This window comes from Pygocentrus nattereri, chromosome 29, assembly GCF_015220715.1.
Source record: "Pygocentrus nattereri isolate fPygNat1 chromosome 29, fPygNat1.pri, whole genome shotgun sequence".
Taxonomy (NCBI): Eukaryota; Metazoa; Chordata; class Actinopteri; order Characiformes; family Serrasalmidae; genus Pygocentrus; species Pygocentrus nattereri.
Genome location: NC_051239.1, coordinates 12888675 through 12906704, shown reverse-complemented (window position 1 = coordinate 12906704; position 18030 = coordinate 12888675). Strand labels below are relative to the sequence as shown.

The following is an 18030-nucleotide window of genomic DNA, read 5'->3' as shown; positions in this document are numbered from 1 at the left end:
CGGATTTTCTTTCTGCAATGCTGATTTTTCTGTAAAGCTGCTTTGTGACAACACCTGTTGTAAAAAGCACTATATAAATAAACTTTGCTTGCTTGCCTGCTAATATTAGTTAATACTAATATTAACTAATATTAACTAATACTAACATAGCTAACTTAATATTTCAGATGTGTAATTTTTTTCAGTTTGCAGTTGACTAAAATAGTTATGGTGCTATTGAAAATGACAATCGTTTCAAATTTATATTCTATGTCTTTTTAATAAAATGGCAAAAACATTGTAGAGCTTAGAAAATTAGCAGCAGCTTAGCACACTATAGCTTCAGATACCACATCACATGTTTGATTCTGGCTTACTGAATCCCATCTGATGCAAGTTTAGAGGTTAAAAAATTAACTTTGAGGGAGCGAACATATTTGTTGTACTCCATACTCCAACAAAACAAAGTAATGTTAAATCTTTTGTTCTTGGATTGTATTTTGTCTAGCGTTAGCATAGCAAGCACGTAAAACTGCTTGACACACCACAGTCCAGGTTCAATTATTGCTCACAGATGCTTCACTGACCAACATTTTGAAGATGAACTTCAAAGCTGTGGCAACGAACTTGTTTTTGTGTGTGGAGCCATTATACAAGCTATTCCTCATTAGCTCCACAAGCTGGCTAGGGGCAGTCATGGGCTGGAGGTTAGCGAACCAGCCTTGTCACCAGAAAGTCACCAGTTCAATCCCCTCAGCTGACAGTACGTGACCGAGCAAGGTACCTAACCCCCAACTGCTCCCTGGGCGCTGTGGATAGGGCTGCCCACTGCTCTGGGCAAATGTGCTCATTGCCCCCTTGTGCGTGTGTTCACTAGTGTGCATGTATGCAGGTGCATGGATGGGTTAAATGCGGAGGTCTAATTCCTCTGTGTGCAAACACAGTCGGCTAATGGTTCTGAATTCTAGCATTAGCTTAGTGTGCAGTGAGCAGACTAAAATGGCTTCATGCACCACAACTCAGGTTCAATATCTGTAAGTTTAGAGAATAAAACAAATAATATAAATTAAAATAAAACTCTGTGTGAGTGAAGTAAAATTGCTGGTGTTGGGTTGACAAGTGTTAAGACTTACGGATGTTCCTATTCCACTTTTAGTAGTTTCCAGGGCATAAATATTTAACAATTTATTATTAAACAGAGATTTTCCTTTAGATTTTAGGAGTACGGCTATTCACTTACAGCCACACCTTATTTTACACAATTTACATATCCTATATCTGTTTATGAAGGAGTTGGGAGCGACATGGATCAAAATTAAAGCTTCCCAACGCTAATTGTAAACAGATACACAGCAGAACTATTAGCATATCAAAGAAAGCTTTTTCTTTCTTACTCACATTTCAGGCTACATTAAAGGGCTTCATGGAAGTTCGGCCTTTGCTCATTAAACTAGAAAAAGACTAAATCAAAGTTAATCATCTTTGTCTCCAATCTGTCTGGTAGATTGAATACCTCACTTTAAGGGTGCCCAGAGACTAATTATACACTCACTATGAACCTGAGGCCAAAACACACTGTGCACCAGCAGGTGGCACTAAACTCACAGACAATATATAAAACATGATCACACAGTATTCAGATACATTTCAAAACATTTCTAAATCATTTAGTATTTTGAGAATGTATGAAGTTATGGTCAGGCCATTGTTCTAAGAACAACAGCAGCTTCTTTGTTTGATTTGCAAATGTTCTTCCTTTTTGTCTGTTTATTTTCTCACTTCCTGACAGCTGCGCATCCTTTCAGACTCATAGTGTTGAGTTGTCTTCTCACAGTTGAAGGTTGGACAGAAACAGATTTTTTTCAAATCTGAAGCAAGAGTATATCTTGATTTTCTCCTCTCTCTCAAAGTGGAAAGCATTAACCCCCTAAGGCTGAGGAGCGCATACATTCACTCAGAAACTATTAGAGTGCATCCAGAAATAAAAGAAGTCATGTGTATCTTTTACATAGTGATACAAAACACAGTAGCTCACAGATAGCACTGAGCATCTCTGGGGGCACAGTTAAACAAGTTTAAGGTCAACTGCCAAATTCTCAAAATGCATAACTGGCAAGATGTTGGTCAAGTCCTAGAATCTTTGGTACTATGTTTATACTTCTGTGTTGCTGAAGCACTTACCTCTCCCATTCTCCACATCCTGTGATGCAATAACAAATCCAAATCCTTCTCCTGGCCTCCTCTTGAGCTCCACCTCGAATCCCTGCAGTGCAGGAGGCCGAACCTTCTCCTCTATCCTCACTCTGGGGCTGAGTGCGGTCCCACCATCCTCAGAGCTTATCCAGTCACGTGGCTCCAGCGTCAACGTGACAGGTACTGAGTCTAAGAAGCTGGTGCTCTGGACTAGTGAGGAGCGCACCAGTGTTTGAGGAGGTGGGGTCAGGGCGTTCCGTGGCACAGGTGGACTGCTGGCGAGAGGGACTTGCGAGGCAGAAGCAGGGCGTGGTGGTGTGGAGCTGTGTTGACGCATAGAGCTCGGAGAAACTGGAGAATGTGAAGAGCCTGAAGACAAGAAATTAGAAACACCTGTAGTAATTATAATCAGCAAAATTATGGCTTTTGGACCATTTGGCAGAATCTGAAACTGAACAGCTCTGTATGTCACTTGCCTCCTCTCTGAACCAGCAGAATGACCTCTCCCATACTTGTGTGTTCCTGCAGAATTCGCTGAACCTGGAACAATATTTAACACTGTCTTTTCTGTTTCCACAACCTTAGACATCACAGTTATCAGTGGTGATAAAACAAGCATGTCATAATTTTTTGTAATTATTTCTCACTCAAAAATTGAAATATGTCCCTGCAGATTTCTTTGAAAAACTGAGAGCATGTCTCCCAAAATATGGAAGCTTTAATAAAAGTATGTGGACACATTAAATAGTGCAAAAAAAATCTCTATTCAGTTACTGAGGTGTATGTATAATTTTCTGTTAAATGTTTTTTTTTCTGAGGCTCAAAAATTGTAACTTGTATTTAAAGCCATTTTGACAGAAAATGTAATAAATTTGACTTTTGTACAGCAACGTATGTAGTTACTCAATTAAAATAATTATAAATGTATAGCCAAACAACAATTTGACTTCTAAGTCATTTTTCCCCATGTATACCTGAGTGAAGCTAAGGCTTTGCACGTCGGCTCCGTTGATCTTCATGATAATGTCTCCAGGTTGGAGGCCATGACACTGCTGCCGGTCCCAGACTCTCTTCACCATTGTCAATCTCCCACCATGCCCGGCAGCCATCACACTGAACCCCATCCCTCTGCCCTCCTCGCACTTGGCCAGGGCGACTGGCACCAGCTCTCTGCCTCCAGGCCTGACCCCACTTCCACCACTTGTTGCCCCTGGCGACGGGATGCTGCTGCTGGGGCTACCACTACTGACACTGGCACCACTGTTGAAGGTGAAGTATGGGCCGTCTGAGTGGGCGCTGGTGGGAGGGGTGAGCAGGGACCGCTGGGGCTTTCGAAACTGTGAGTATCTGCGCCCTCCGTCCGGGGAAGAAGAGCTGGGTGCAGAACCGGTCTCTGTGTAACGGAGTGGTGATCGAGAGGTGGGTGGCGTTGGGGCATAGGAAGAGAGGTCACTTTCGGAGGACTTGGTGGAGTAAAGGCGCACAGGCGATGGAGGGCAGAGGGAGTTGTTGTTGTGGTTTCGGATGAGCGAGGCCCTGAGAGGGTAGTGGAAAATGGCAGCAAAAGAAAATGGACCAGGAAAACTTAATCAGTGATGTCATATTTGACCCCTCCACTCCTATCATTGAGCAAAATGCTATGTTAGTTCAGAGACCCTCAGAATCAGAAATGCTTCACAGTACATAAAGAAAATATAATTCCTATTGAATTTAAATTAAGCTGTGAGTTGTACTGTGAATTTGTGTGTGGTTCCCATTAACATTACCTGTGTGATCCTATCGCTGACACCACTTCGCTGTCGCTTTGGCTGGCCAGGTCTGCACTCTGCAGACGCCTGATCCCTCTTGCAGAACGAGGTGGTCTCAGGAAGCCACTTTCACTCCCATTGGAGTATGCATAATAAGGTGGAGTTCTTGGAGGAGGAGAAAAATGCGAAGTGTTGCCATTGGCATCCAGGCTCAACCTGGACGCCCTTCCTGCGAGGGCTCGAGCATACCTCCCCTCAGCACTGGATGTCACCCCGTTGAGGTTGAGCTGTGCTAGAGTAGGGAGTGGGGCCTGGGGCTGCGGCTGGGTGGTGGTGGGTGGAGGCGGTGGTGGAGGTTTTAAAGCAGGTTCCCGGGCATCCAAAACCCCAGGGCGGCGCTGTTTGGGGCAGCCGTCAGGGTTGTAGAGCATGGGGTAGCCCCTTTGGACCACCACGTCCACACTCTGGCCCACAGGAACAGCCTTGAGCAACTCTACAACCTCCTTATGAGATGTGCCCAGCACACAACAGTCACTGATGTACACCAGGATATCCGCTAGAGGACAAAACAGAAAATGGTAGAAATTAGTACACTATTAGATTAGATCTAACGGTGCAACTATTACTGAAATTGTGACTGGAATGCTCTACAACAGTATTGTGTTAAATATCACCAAAAGCCTACATTGTATAAACTCACTTTCATAGAACACAGAAAACAGCAACTAATAGCAGGTGAACTTGAATGTGAGAATGTGAAAGAGTTATTTTTTATTCAAACATTTCAAACAGCAAACATCTCATGCTCCTGACAGTCCATAGTCATAGTATGCTGAGAATCTAATGTACTCATGCCAGAATCAACATCAAGATGCTTCACGCTATCCATCACACTAATGCAGACGCTTCACGCTATGCAAACACAGTTTTGCTCATTGTCACATATTAAAATGTGTCATGACATGATTCGCTCTGAGCATTGCTATAGCGACAGCCTAGCCGAGAAGTTTTAGACCTCAAGCGCGTTTTCATCTGGTCAAATGTCTTGACAGACCAACAGTTCTACCAGCCTCGGATCTTGTGTTTGTAATGTATTGGTTGACTCTTGTCATTTGCATGACAGTATGTTTTTGACCTAAGCTTGTCGCACCAGTTTCAGGCGAAAATGAGACGCATTCTGCCCTGGTGATATGTATGAACTGGCACGCAAGTCTGAACAAGCAATTTATGGTCCATGCATATGGGAAACTCATAATGTGCTTCTCTCCCTCATGCATCTGGGGAAGGACTGTGTAGACAAGTGTCAGAGTTAATAGTAATGCATATGAATACATATTCCAATCGATTAAGTTTACTTTTTAGCAACTAGTTGCAGCTGGTTTCACAACAATGTTTATAGCAGGCTTCCATTAACTATAGGAGCAGTAATGGCAACAAGGCAACATGAGAAGCGCTTAAAAATATTTACCTTCCAAATAACACTATTTCAAGTTGAGATTTACTTGAGTGAGCAGGCAAAGCATCATCACTGCAATTTCGTTTTTCTGTTTTGTCCACTCTTCTAATCCAGTATTTTGCTGCGTCATTAAAACTCAGGACTGCACTGTGGCTGCATATAGCGACTGCACCACAGCCCATTTTGCACTGCGTCTGCTCTCATACATTTGGCTCTGAATGTTTAGGTGGCTTTCAGCTGAGGGATCTAAAGGATGGAGGGGCGGGGGGGGGGGGGGGGGGGGGGGGGGGGGTATGTTGCCTTACAGCTTATAGCAAAAATGCCAAACTGCCAGAAACATTTGTGCAGAGCATTGGAGCACAAAGGAGCCTGCTAATTGTCTTTTCATTTAATAGTGTAAAAACCAGCAGACTTCACGCTGCCACAACTCCTCCATTCTGTAAGTGCAGTGAATTTTGTGGATTTTCATCTGCAATGGAGTGCTTAACTAAAGATGGTGATAATGCACATCATTCTATTGCCACTTTCTTTTCATACATCTCCAGGGCACCATTTAAAGACATAAAGAGATACACACTGTGAGGTGTTTTTGCTATTAATTCAACATTAGAAAGTTTTCATTTGAAAAACAAGTTTTAGTGGGAGAGTTTTTGAATTATGATGATTTACAGATTGTGTAAGATTGAACAGACTATATTCACATTGCCACCCTAATGGCATTTCTCATTATGGTCACTCACTAAGAACTTGGTTCACTGTCTTGAACCGTAAATAAATCTCTTTACTCAAAATATACTTTTTAATGAATTCTGTGCAGAGGAAAACGCTTAGAAAGTCAAGGGGGAAACAGGCAAGTGAGAGAAAAAGACGCAAGAGAGAGTACTGGCCCGAGCACTGCTGGATTACAGTATGCAGGCCATTAGAATTAGAGAGAGATTGAGATGCTGCACAGGATCATACAATAAAAGCTCTGGTCCAGTGTGAGAGACAGAGAGCGAGAATGTCCACTAGGGTCAGCATCGACCTGCGTAAGCAGAAATACACTTTTTTATACTATTACTTACTATGTTATGTCACCTTAATGCATAAACATATTCAGGGTGGTCTGATATGAAATGCTCTGTTCTAGAGAAACGCACAGTCATAATTGTTAATAGTGATAGGAAGCAGACGTCTGAAACATTTGATGTCTCTAAAAACACCATCTTTACATAAAATAGTTATAAATATGATACCTGATGCCTGAGACGTTGTTGCCTGGCCTAAAAATGTAAAACGTAATGCAATCATGGAAGAGAAATACATAACTAAGTAAAATCAGAGACCACCCTTCATTTATTTGCTTTCTGTTCAAAACAGTCTTTAAGTACAAGTTATTACAACTATCTTTCTCTACAATTCTCTTCAAGAGACTTGTTTTCAGTTTTTCTAAGAAATCTGCAGGGATATTTTTTCACACCTTTAAAATTCAGCCTTAAAAGTTGGCTGCATTTTCTACAGTTCCTGTCTGGACTCTGGCACGGCCAATCCATTGTTCTGAGAACATCAGCAACTTCGTTGTTTGATTTGCATATTTTCTTCATTTTTGTCTGTTTCCTTTTCTCAGTGAGGCTTACTGGCAGCTACACATCCTTTCAGACTCATAGGGTTGAGTTGACTTCTCACAGTGGAAGGATGGACAGAAACACCTGTGGATTTTTCAGATGTGAAGCAAGAGTGGAGCTTGATTTTTTTCTCACAAAGATGAGGGATTTAGGTGCTGTTTATTTCATGTTGATAGTTCAGGTGGTCTATCAGGTCTTGCATGGTTGTTACAAGTCCCATTTACTCTGTATCTTTTAAATATATTTGAATTTTTGCAGACTATTTCTTCTGCAATACAGTATTTTGTATCAAAACATTCTGAAAGACGTGGTTTAAATTATGTAGAAACTGTGAAAATCAGTAGTAATTTCCCTTTAGGTACCATCTACATATAAGTTTACTGACATTCACTGCTATACTGTCATTTAGCTTTTATTCATTATTCAAGATTATTCATCAGTGCTGCAGACTTTCCCCTCTCCCTATTGTCTGTTTGTGGTCTCTGTGTGTGTGTGTGTGAGAGAGAAAGAAAGAAAGAGAGAGAGAGAGAGAGAGAGAGAGAGAGAGATAGAGAGATAGAGAGAGAGATAAAAAAGCAAACATCCATTAGTAGACAGCCATAAAGCTCTGTAATCCAGTGCCGCACATCCTGACTGTGACATATGACCATCCTGCAGACTGGCCACACTGTTGTCTCATTTACAATCTATTCTCAGATTCGCAGTCATATACTATCAGCAGCACCCAGGCCAATATGCTACAACTATCTGCAGCCAACAGACTATACTGTCTATGCCATAGCAATAAGCTAACTCTGTGGCTGTGATTCTAATTCTGTGAACGTAAATTACACTAATTTTGTGAATTTAATACCAAGAGGCTAAGCCTCTAACATGAAAATGCAGTTGAAAAAAGCTCTGACTCTTTGGAAACTTACCAACAGATTGAATCATAAAAATAATTTCTCTATCTCTTGGGCAAGGACAGAAATGTTTTTGGGGCTGCATAATATACTATTTGTTAAGTGTTGTTGTAATATTGGCTTTTCAAATACTTTTCAAATTTTGATGCAATATACAAATACAATCTCTAATAAATCACAAAAAAAACATTGAAATAGGCAAAGAATGGTTGAAGTTCTCATATCTGTAAAGTTAGACATGGACAGTTCCTCTCAGTGCACTACTATTTATTACTACTACTATTTATGAAGTCTATGACTTATCTATGACTTGTCTATGACAAGTCACACTGTCAATGTTTCAGCCTAGCTGGCCTTCACTGGGGCAAAACTGAAAAGTAATGTTTAAAAAGCGCTGTAACAAATTAAAATACATTCCACAAACGTGTGTACAATAGATTGAACGACCCTGGTCATTTTGCATGTTTTGCTGATTGAACACATTCTCCAAACTGAAATTTTCTGCACATTTTAGTGCATAATTTCTATGCATTTAGTGAATTTAACATTTTGGGAAAAAAAAACAAAACATAAATTTTGCACAGGCCATATTATATGTTTTTATTTTTCCTCAATATGTTAAATTTAGCCAAACAAACAGTAATTGTGCATTAAAACATGCAGAAGTATGCTTTCTGTAGAGGATGTGTTATTTACTTATTTTCACTTAGAAAAGCAACCGAATGTTATTCGATTAGGGGTACCCAAACTTTTGCATACAATTGTTCATTTCTGTGGGGGCTCAGATTAAACTAGTTAATCTCATATTCCTGACACAACAAACAAATATTTTTTGTCAAAACAATGCCTGATGATTTTAGATCATGTCACATTTTGTGTTTTGTTTGTTTTTTAATATATTGCAAGCCAAACATGGTGAGAATCATTAGTTTAGCAGTTTTTAATAGTGCAAAAAAGTTCTCTAAAATAAATGCAAAATTTTAGACACTAATCAAACCACCTGCAACTCCATGCTGCAGTTATCATATATGTGTTTGGGTTGGTTACCTGGGTTGAGAGTGGGTGGTCCTCCGGGTGTGATGCTGTAGACTTGTAGGAATTCTCTGGGTCGGCTGCCCCCTACGATATTGAAGCCGAAGCCACGAGGACCCTTACAAATCCGAGTGTGGAGTGAGTAACCCCTCAACTCTTCTGGCTGATTTGTGAACTCTCCCACTGAGAGAGAGAGAGAGAGAGAGAGAGAGAGAGAGAGAATGAGCAAAGAGCATAAAACTTGACATAAATGTGATGCAAAATAACAAAAAAGAAACTAAGAGGTATTTAAAGAAGCAATAAGTAATAGAGAGAGACGCTTACAGGAAAGGACAGAGTGGAAAGGAAAATCCAGGTTCAATATGAGGAAAGGGAATCAGATGAAGGGGAAAATGTATGTATCATGTATCTGCAGAAACTGTTTAAACCCTAAAGAAGCTTGTGGATTAGTGAACAACAAACAAATAAATAAATAAATAAATACTCTGTAGTCATTATGAGTCTGTCAGACTCACATCATGGAACTGTAGCAATGCATGATTACAGCACCCTCTAGTGTTACATATGAAGCAATGTCTTAATAGATCACGACACCTGTAACTAATCTATTACACTCACTGTCAGGCACCTACTACTAATTCTAGAGTGCATCTTCATTAATTGGCAAGGGATATTTTATCATTAAAAATATTGATAATATGTAATAAATATTGTTTTTCACATGCATAAATATATGTTTATAATAGGAAATCATTTGTGTACATTATTGTCTTTTGTTATCTAACGTTACATGTTATTCTCATTCTTTAACATAGAGTGGATCAGAATAGATGTGTGGTGCTATAACAGAAATTATTCTAAGTGCTTACATTCAGTCATACAAACCGTCTCTCTGCTTGATGAGCGGCGGCTATGCCAGGAGGCTGGCTTGGGCTGATGACTGTAAAACAAAATGACAACACAAGATGTCAGTGTTGGCGTGGGAAAAAGACAAGCAACCTAAAGACCCTACAAGACTGTACAGTTCTATAAGCTGCACACATGCATTATACAGTATTAGTTGTATTCATTTACATTGCGGCATTCATTCACTGTACTGCATTAATTGTTTTGTCCTCTTACCCACTGAACCACTCTGTAATACACAACACTACCTCAAACAAACAAACAAACACTAAACTGAGCATCAGCATTTGGGAGAATGTAAATATTACAGTACTATATGGTCATGAACAGATGTCTTACTCTGTAAAGTATGGCTCCCCTGAGTCACTGTAGGTCATCTCCCAGGTTTCCAGCCCCGCCCCCCGTCTCCCTCTGCCAGGTCTACCTCCATTCTCCAAGGCACTGCCGTCCCCTCCACTGGAGTCACGTGATTGGCTGGGGGATAATGTGGGGGCGGGGACACTGCTAGCACCTCCCGAGCCCCCTAAAATACCAATAACAGGAAGAAAAGAGAAATTTGAAATAAAAGTAAGAAATAAAAAAAAAGGACTAAAAGAGAAAGCTGTGATCAAAGGTGTTTATTTTGCCATCTCAAAACACACATCTAGTCTAGTTATCATAGCCTATATTAGCCTGTCAAATTATTATTACTGATAGCTGACGGAAAAAGAAGACAGGTAAAGAAAGTGCAATTGTTACAACACAGAGTCAATTCATTCCTTTTCTCAGTACACATACAATTCAATTTCTGCCTGTTTTGGAGGTAATAAAACATATAGATTGGATTTAATATTTAATATTTTATGCGTTAATATCTTTGATTATAAAAAGTTCTAATTATGCTCTACACAACTTGATTTGGCTGAGATATAATGGTAAAATAAAGCTATAATACAAATGTTATTTCTAAACAGAAGATTGTTGAGTATCGTTGTGCAAAATAATGATCTTACAATACTGTGCAACTGAGTTATAAACAACACAAAAACAGACAGGATGCACCTAGAGGCCTTTTGATCACTGACAGTAGTTTCCGCACAAAGACGGCACATGAGAGAACCTTGGAAGAGAAAGAGGCATAGCAGTGATATGGTTTCACATTTTTGATAGACTGATTCAGATGTTCATTTAAAATATTTTCCACTGCTGCCCTGAAATTGGTTCACCCTATCATAAAGATGATAACAGCTCTACAGTGGTTTAATCAGCTGGACAGCATGCTATGCTGCCCCATAATGTTATAGATGCTGCCGCAGTGTTACAAGCAGCAGATTGATTCAATTAATAGCAGAACCAGATTTCTGTCTTGTGCAAGTTTGATGACTTCTGTCCAAAGTCCACAGGAAATCAGTACCATGTCAATATCTGCATCTAAGCGAGGTCAGCATTCTCTCACTCCATTTTGACTGAGGGAAAAGCATATCTAATCCATAGAGACAGATCACTATGTAAGCTTCCACTGCTGATTGGCTGCGATAGTACAGTTTGATCGATGGCTTTGTGACATCCATGCCACTTCCCGTGAGACAAGAGGGCCAGTGCAGCAAAAGTGCACAGACAAACAAAACTAAAGTGAACTTATGAAAGAGTTGAATGGACAGTTTTAGTGAATTGTGGATTGAAGTGACATCCACTTACATCCATCAGAGAAGAGCCAAACTCACCAAGGATTTACTAAAGCCCTTAACACATGTCAGAGCAATATGTGAGTCCAAAAACCAATAAGAGAACCATCGATTGGTCAACAGAAAAAAGGGTTATCCAATCATCAGCCTCTTCATTCCTCCTTCAAAGGTTTTGCTTTGGTCTCCAACACATATAACAGCATATTATTGCAACAGTTTGCAGTGAACTTCAGCCACAACGTAATGTACTGTCATACAACGGAACTGTGTAAACAACAGAACAGCTTTCTTCTCAGTAGCTCGTCTCATTATTGGGTTCCTAGTAGGATTCTGGCTCAAGACAGAAGTGTCTGCATCAGAGAATCTCAATAAGCTCTCAATCACACTTCAGTTGTGATTAGATGGAAGATTAGAAGGCTCCACATTGAAAGCTACAAGACTGCTGGTTTGATTCCTGGGTGGCACACGATATCCCTTCCAATACCCTGGGCTCTTCCACTGTGTTGCCATCATACCTGGTACTTGGGATGTGATTATTCACAAAATTCATAATTCAGTTTTATACAACATGGTTGTGTCATTTCAATACAGTGAAAATTGTGCCTAAAAATCTGTACGTTAATGTTTCCATTTTCAGTTTATTAGAGTAGCCAACATTATAAAAATACACAATTTTAGAATAATGCTCCACAAGCTAATATGTAAACCCAAACTATATATGCTTACAGTGAGTGTACTTTTATTCCCTATATACATTTTGAGGTGAAGAGGAAGCAAAACCTTTAAAGGTGAGAAGACCTGCCTCAATATGGGCTTGCATGTTTTAATTTTTATTATACTTCATGCAGTATAATCATGTTAAACTGAACTGCTTTGAGGCCTGTTTGTATTGAATTGAGGTTAAAAAAAAAAAAAGATCATATTGAACAACACAATACAATATGGGGTGGCACGGTGGCATGGTGGGTAGCGCTGTCACCTCACAGCAAGGAGGGCCCTGGGTTCGATTCCCCTGCCGGTGACCAGGGTCCTCTCTGTGTGGAGTTTGCATGTTCTCCCCGTGTCTGCGTGGGTTTCCTCCGGGTTCTCCTCCCACAGTCCAAAGACATGCAGTCAGGCCAATTGGACATGCTAAATTGCCCCTAGGTGTGAATGTGTGAGTGACTGTCTGTGTCTGTCTGTCTGCCCTGCGATGGACTGGCGACCTGTCCAGGGTGTATCCTGCCTTTCACCTGAAGACTGCTGGGATAGGCTCCAGCACCCCCCCGTGACCCTGACAGAGAAGCGGTTTGGAAAATGGATGGATGGATGGACAATACAATATGTTGTATTGTTACTCTTCTATGTGCCACATACACTGATCAGGCATAACATTATGATGAACATCCTTGCTTCTACACTCACTGTCCATTGTATCAGTTCCACTTACTACATAGGAGCACTTTGTAGTTCTACAATTACAGACTGTAGCCCATCATTTGTTAGCCCCCCTTTTACCCTGTTCTTCAGTGGTCAGGACCCCATAGACCCTCACAGAGCAGGTACTATTTGGGTGGTGGATCATTCTCAGCACTGCAGTAACACTCACGTGGTGGTGGTGTGTTAGTGTGTGTTGCGCTGGTCTGAGTGGATCAGACACAGCAGTGCTGCTGGAGTTTTTAAACACCTCAGTTTCACTGCTGGACTGAGAATAGTCCACCAACCAAAAATATCCAGCCAACAGCGTCCTGTGGGCAGCGTCCTGTGACCACTGATGAAGGACTAGAGGACGACCAACACAAACTGTGCAGCAGCAGATGAGCTGTTGTCTTGGACTTTATGTCTACAAAGTGGACCAACAAAGTATGAGTGTCTTATAGAGTGGACAGTTAGTGTGCACAGTGTTTAAAAACTCCAGCAGCACTTCTGTGTCTGATCCACTCACACCAGCCCAACACACACTAAAACACCACCACCACTTAAGCATTTTTCAGAGGAGGGCATCTGCTGTTCTCTGTCAGGTATGATTGTCAATTTCACAAAAATATACTAATAATAAAAACTGTTATTGTATTACAGATGAGTAGAATAACAGCTTATCCCAGCATTATATTTTTGTCCATCAACTCAAGCTCTTCGTACCAAGGCAAAGCACTGTAAAACTGTCTAGAATAATCCATCCCTCTTTATATGTGAGCGGGTTTGTGTCAGGTTCAGGTTTGAAATTTAGCAAATCCAGGCAAAGCTTTGACCAAAAAAACACTAATTATTAGAACAGTACTGCTAATATACATGAGATGCAATGACATTCTTCCCATTTCCTCTTCTGAGTCATAAATGACATATAATCACTACAGGATAATGAAGCTATCACAATTATGTCTGTAAATCTATAAGGTTGCACTGTTACATTTCTTATCAGTATTTGCTGTGTCCTATTGTCTACAGCAGAATATATGAACATAAAACTAAATGAGCATAAAATTCATTTGATTTACATCATGAGGTGCAAAATCCAGGGAGCTCCACAACTATGAGAAGAATTATCCTTCCCAAACCGCTTAATGATTACAGTAATGCAACTTAGCATCTGTTCAGTGTCTCATATATAAGGAGCACAGCATGTATATGACCCAGCTGTAAAATATTTTCTCCAGCTTTATTAATTTAAACCGTAAGCATCCCCAGCTGGGACCAGAACAGCTGCAACCTGCCCCCCAATGCTAAGCTAATTAGCATGCTCCCAGTACAGACATAACCTTAAACACACACACACACACACACACACACACAAACAAACAAACACAGGTGTTGTGTTTTATCTGAACACTTCATCAAGAGCACGGATTGAAACTGTGCATAAGGAAGAGACTAAAGTTCAGGACCCTGGACAGTTCTAATTAGCGCATTAGACGGTTCATGTGTTGTATACAGTTCTATATAAGAACTTTTGAAAATGGTTCTGTATAGCTCAAAACAGGGTTCTGCTGTTGTTATGATGTAGCTTGGAACAATAGCAGAACCCTTTTTGGTGCTATATGGAGCCATTTTCAACAAGGGTCAATATAGAACCATATACAACATATCCATCAATCTAAACAATTGAGAACCATGCAAACATGAAGCAATATATAGAACTCAAAACAGAACAACTGCCTTTACTAAAGAACACTTGAAGAACCATATTGTTTAAGTGTATACTACTGCAACCATTATAACTATAACAAAATATCATTGTAAATGCTAAACTCAGATTGCTGGTGTAGTCTTATAAACTAGATCGCTCACTGACCATTTATTGCAGTTCCTTTCTTTCAAGTTCAATTGCATTTGCAAGATCTCACAATGAACATTTCCACCTGAACTGCAGAACAAATATTTTGGTTGACTACTTAAAAAGAGGATCCCACTGATTTACAGAAAATTTCTGCATAATTCAATTGTTGAGATGTAAACAAAGTTATTCAGAGTGTTTTGATGTTCATTGTGAAACTTACCGACTTGGATGTTGTTACAGTGGCGGTGATAAGAACCAGGGGTCACAATGTCTACAACACAAACATAGTAATTTTATTTACTGCCCAAAACGATCAGTGAGCCTACACGTGTCGGCTGAGCTGTATGTAATGTTGATAACCGCAAAATACTGCTAAATTGTAAAAATAAGGAAAAAAAAAACACTGGGGACACATCAAAGCACTCTGATTCACTTTGGAATTCATTTTAACAAATTAACTGTGCATTTTTTAGACTGGTGGAATTTCTTTTTAAGGTGTGATTCATCTGGTCATATGGAAACCACAGGAATATTGTCATGACTCAATTTCTAAAATCCTGCTCCAAAAGCTTAAAAGAAAGCAGGTCTTTGCCAAGAATGCTACACAGACTATCAAAAGGACTAAGCAAATCTCGTATGAATAGTAATATCATTTCTAGCATTTCTGTTACACTTTTCTATTTCACTGCTTCCACTGTTACACACAAAACTAAAGCACCTCCAAAGTAAGTGCGGATACTCTAATATTGTTAACATTCCTTCTCTTTCTTCATCCTTCTCCCCCTACCTGAGAGACCGGAATCTTCCTCACTGTTGTAGCCCTCCTCAGCTGCTTTCTCCAGGTTACTGAGGGACTTGCTGCGCGTGCGAAACCTCCTCAGCAGGTTGCGGTGCTCCTGGTAGGTGATTGGGGGGCTCTCTGGGCCGATGTGGACTGGCCGAGGGGTTCCATAATAGTTCCCTGAAAGAGAAAGAAAGTGGAAAAGAGCCTTGAGTATTTTATCTAATGCTGGATCAGGAATTCCTCATTCTCTCTCTAAATCATAGTAGCTTTAGCTTTGACAAATCTGTTACAACACCTTAACGGTTTCTAGCCGATATCAACATAAAGCTGTTTGCAAAAGTTTGAATAGCCCCGGTCAAAGTACATGTTTTGTTAATTTTCTAAGTGAAAATAAGTTAGCATATAATCTACAGGGAACAAATTTAAATTTGCCCCTTTTCAACAAATTGTAGTGCTAAAGTTTAGTTTATATTTATTCGCTGAGTTTAAAAAATTAGTTGAAAAACTATCTCAAGTTTAAAATGTGGCCACATTTTTTTCATTTAAAGAAATCCAACAAACAAACAGTAATATTGCTATTATAATGTGCAGAAGTATGTTCTCTGTAGAGGATGTATAACTAGAGCATAACTTATGTATCATTTAGAAAATCAAGAAAGCCATGTAACTGGACTAAGAAACCCAAACATGCTACTGCACATCAATATAAAAATCTGAATCCTTGTGAAATGCTCCATTCTAGACAAACTTGCCGACAAATTGTTCACAGCAGTGATGATAGGAACCAGACGTCCAAAGAGTTTAATGCTGCCAAAAGCTACATCACATAAGGCTACAACGTGAAATGTCTATGTATATGCTACCCTATGAGACATATATTAATATTTACAATAGTTTTTCATATAATGCTTTTGCCCTAAAACGTTTTTGAAATACATTTGTGCTCGTGAGGCAAAGTAGTACCCAAAGAAAACTTTTTAAAAAATGTTTTCACTAGTTTACTATTATCGACGTCAATGTGGCAGTGAATGTACTGTATGTGTTTTTTTGAATGTGTTTACATACAGAGTGAGTCAAAAGTCACAGGACACTGTTTAATTTAATGTAATTTTTCTATGCTGTCACAAGCCTCCATGATACGGTGCTGAAGGTGGTGTTTGTTGCGGATTTTCTCAGCATACACAAATTTGTTTGAGATGACCCCAGAGATAAAAGTCGTAATAGAAAAGGTTGTAGTAGTAGTAATAAAATAAAAAATAAAATAAAATAAAACCTGTCCTGTGAATTTTGACTCTCCCTGTATATAAACACACTCAAAAAAACACATACAGTACATTCTCAGCCAAATTGCCAGGTTTGAATTTTAGGTTTTGAATTACATTATTTTGCATTGCAGGCATTGTAACCCCTGATTCCACTGTCTAGGTCTAGTTTTCACATCATACAACCGTGAAGTGACTTTATTTACATCTCTGTGAACTGTAGTATTCCACTTTAAGTGCATCTATGTGGGGACTTGCTGCACTGAGACTGTACTTTAGCATGTAGCGCAAAACAAACAGGCGAAGTAATGGCATAATCAATATGAACACACATAGCTGCTGACTTTGCAGTTTCCCTTTTATATCATGTACCACAGACGTAGAAGCCAGACATTTAAAGAACACACACTATGTATTATTAGTAACATATCAATGCTGTTTCTCATATTTACAGAAATGAGACACTTAAGGTATCAAGGTCAACTTGATATTTTTAGCATTGAGTAATCAATGCAGGAATGCTTTGATGTTGCACTTTTTTTCCAAGATTATACTCCAGAAAGAACAGAAACGCTGAGCAAAGGCAGTACTACTGTTTTTCTCCACTTCTTTCCCAAGAATAGTCTTGAAGTGCATATTTTGTTCTCCTTGTGGTTTTTTAGCCACACATAAGGCTTGCCAGTTATTGACTGAGTAGCTTGCCTTTGCAGCAGAATGTAAATCATAGCACTCGCTGGTCTGACAAGGTGAGAATGACGTTTATGGCTCTTGGTAAACGTCGCAGCATCTTTTATGCTAATACATCTCCCTCTCTTAATCAAGAGAGGGAGTGATCCCGCCCCTGAGAGTTGTAACTCATGTGCAGACCCTGCAAGCGCTACCCAGGCGGTAACACCAGTGCTGAATATTAAAAAGGATCATTTAAGCAATGAGACTCTGTATATTCTACTGCAATATTAAAATGCTGTGGAGTTCAACAAGAAAATGTAGCCTTACAGCGGTAATGCAGTGTTGCCTGGACGGTAACAAGACATCTTTTGCGTTTAACATTTTGGAAAAAATAATACATGCAAAATAAAATGTGCTATTACTTTAGCACTCACCACATTTTTATGGGGTTTTTTTTGTGATATGTTAAAATGTGCAAGAAGTGTGCTCTGTGTAGAGGATGTGTTCACTTATTCTCACTTTGAAAATCATCCAAAACATGCAGTTTGACCACGTACACCAAACAACTGTGACAA

The 18030-nt window shown here is 39.7% G+C and overlaps 1 protein-coding gene across 5 annotated transcripts in view; it reads right to left on the bottom strand.

The window, feature by feature from the left end:
• The window catches only part of LOC108412149 (membrane-associated guanylate kinase, WW and PDZ domain-containing protein 2), a 107987-nt gene that overhangs the window by 36201 nt on the left and 53756 nt on the right, over positions 1 to 18030 (bottom strand). For 3 of the 5 annotated variants that reach the window (XM_037536089.1, XM_037536091.1, XM_037536088.1), the window contains exons 5-13: positions 15528 to 15701; positions 14961 to 15011; positions 10160 to 10352; positions 9784 to 9854; positions 8930 to 9097; positions 3939 to 4476; positions 3147 to 3708; positions 2649 to 2712; positions 2161 to 2541 (exon numbers count right to left, since the gene is read on the bottom strand). In XM_037536089.1, coding sequence (XP_037391986.1) covers positions 2161 to 2541; positions 2649 to 2712; positions 3147 to 3708; positions 3939 to 4476; positions 8930 to 9097; positions 9784 to 9854; positions 10160 to 10352; positions 14961 to 15011; positions 15528 to 15701 — 2202 coding nt within the window. The remainder of the gene's footprint in view (positions 1 to 2160; positions 2542 to 2648; positions 2713 to 3146; positions 3709 to 3938; positions 4477 to 8929; positions 9098 to 9783; positions 9855 to 10159; positions 10353 to 14960; positions 15012 to 15527; positions 15702 to 18030) is intronic. The other 2 variants (XM_037536086.1, XM_037536087.1) reach the window with 2 other exon arrangements.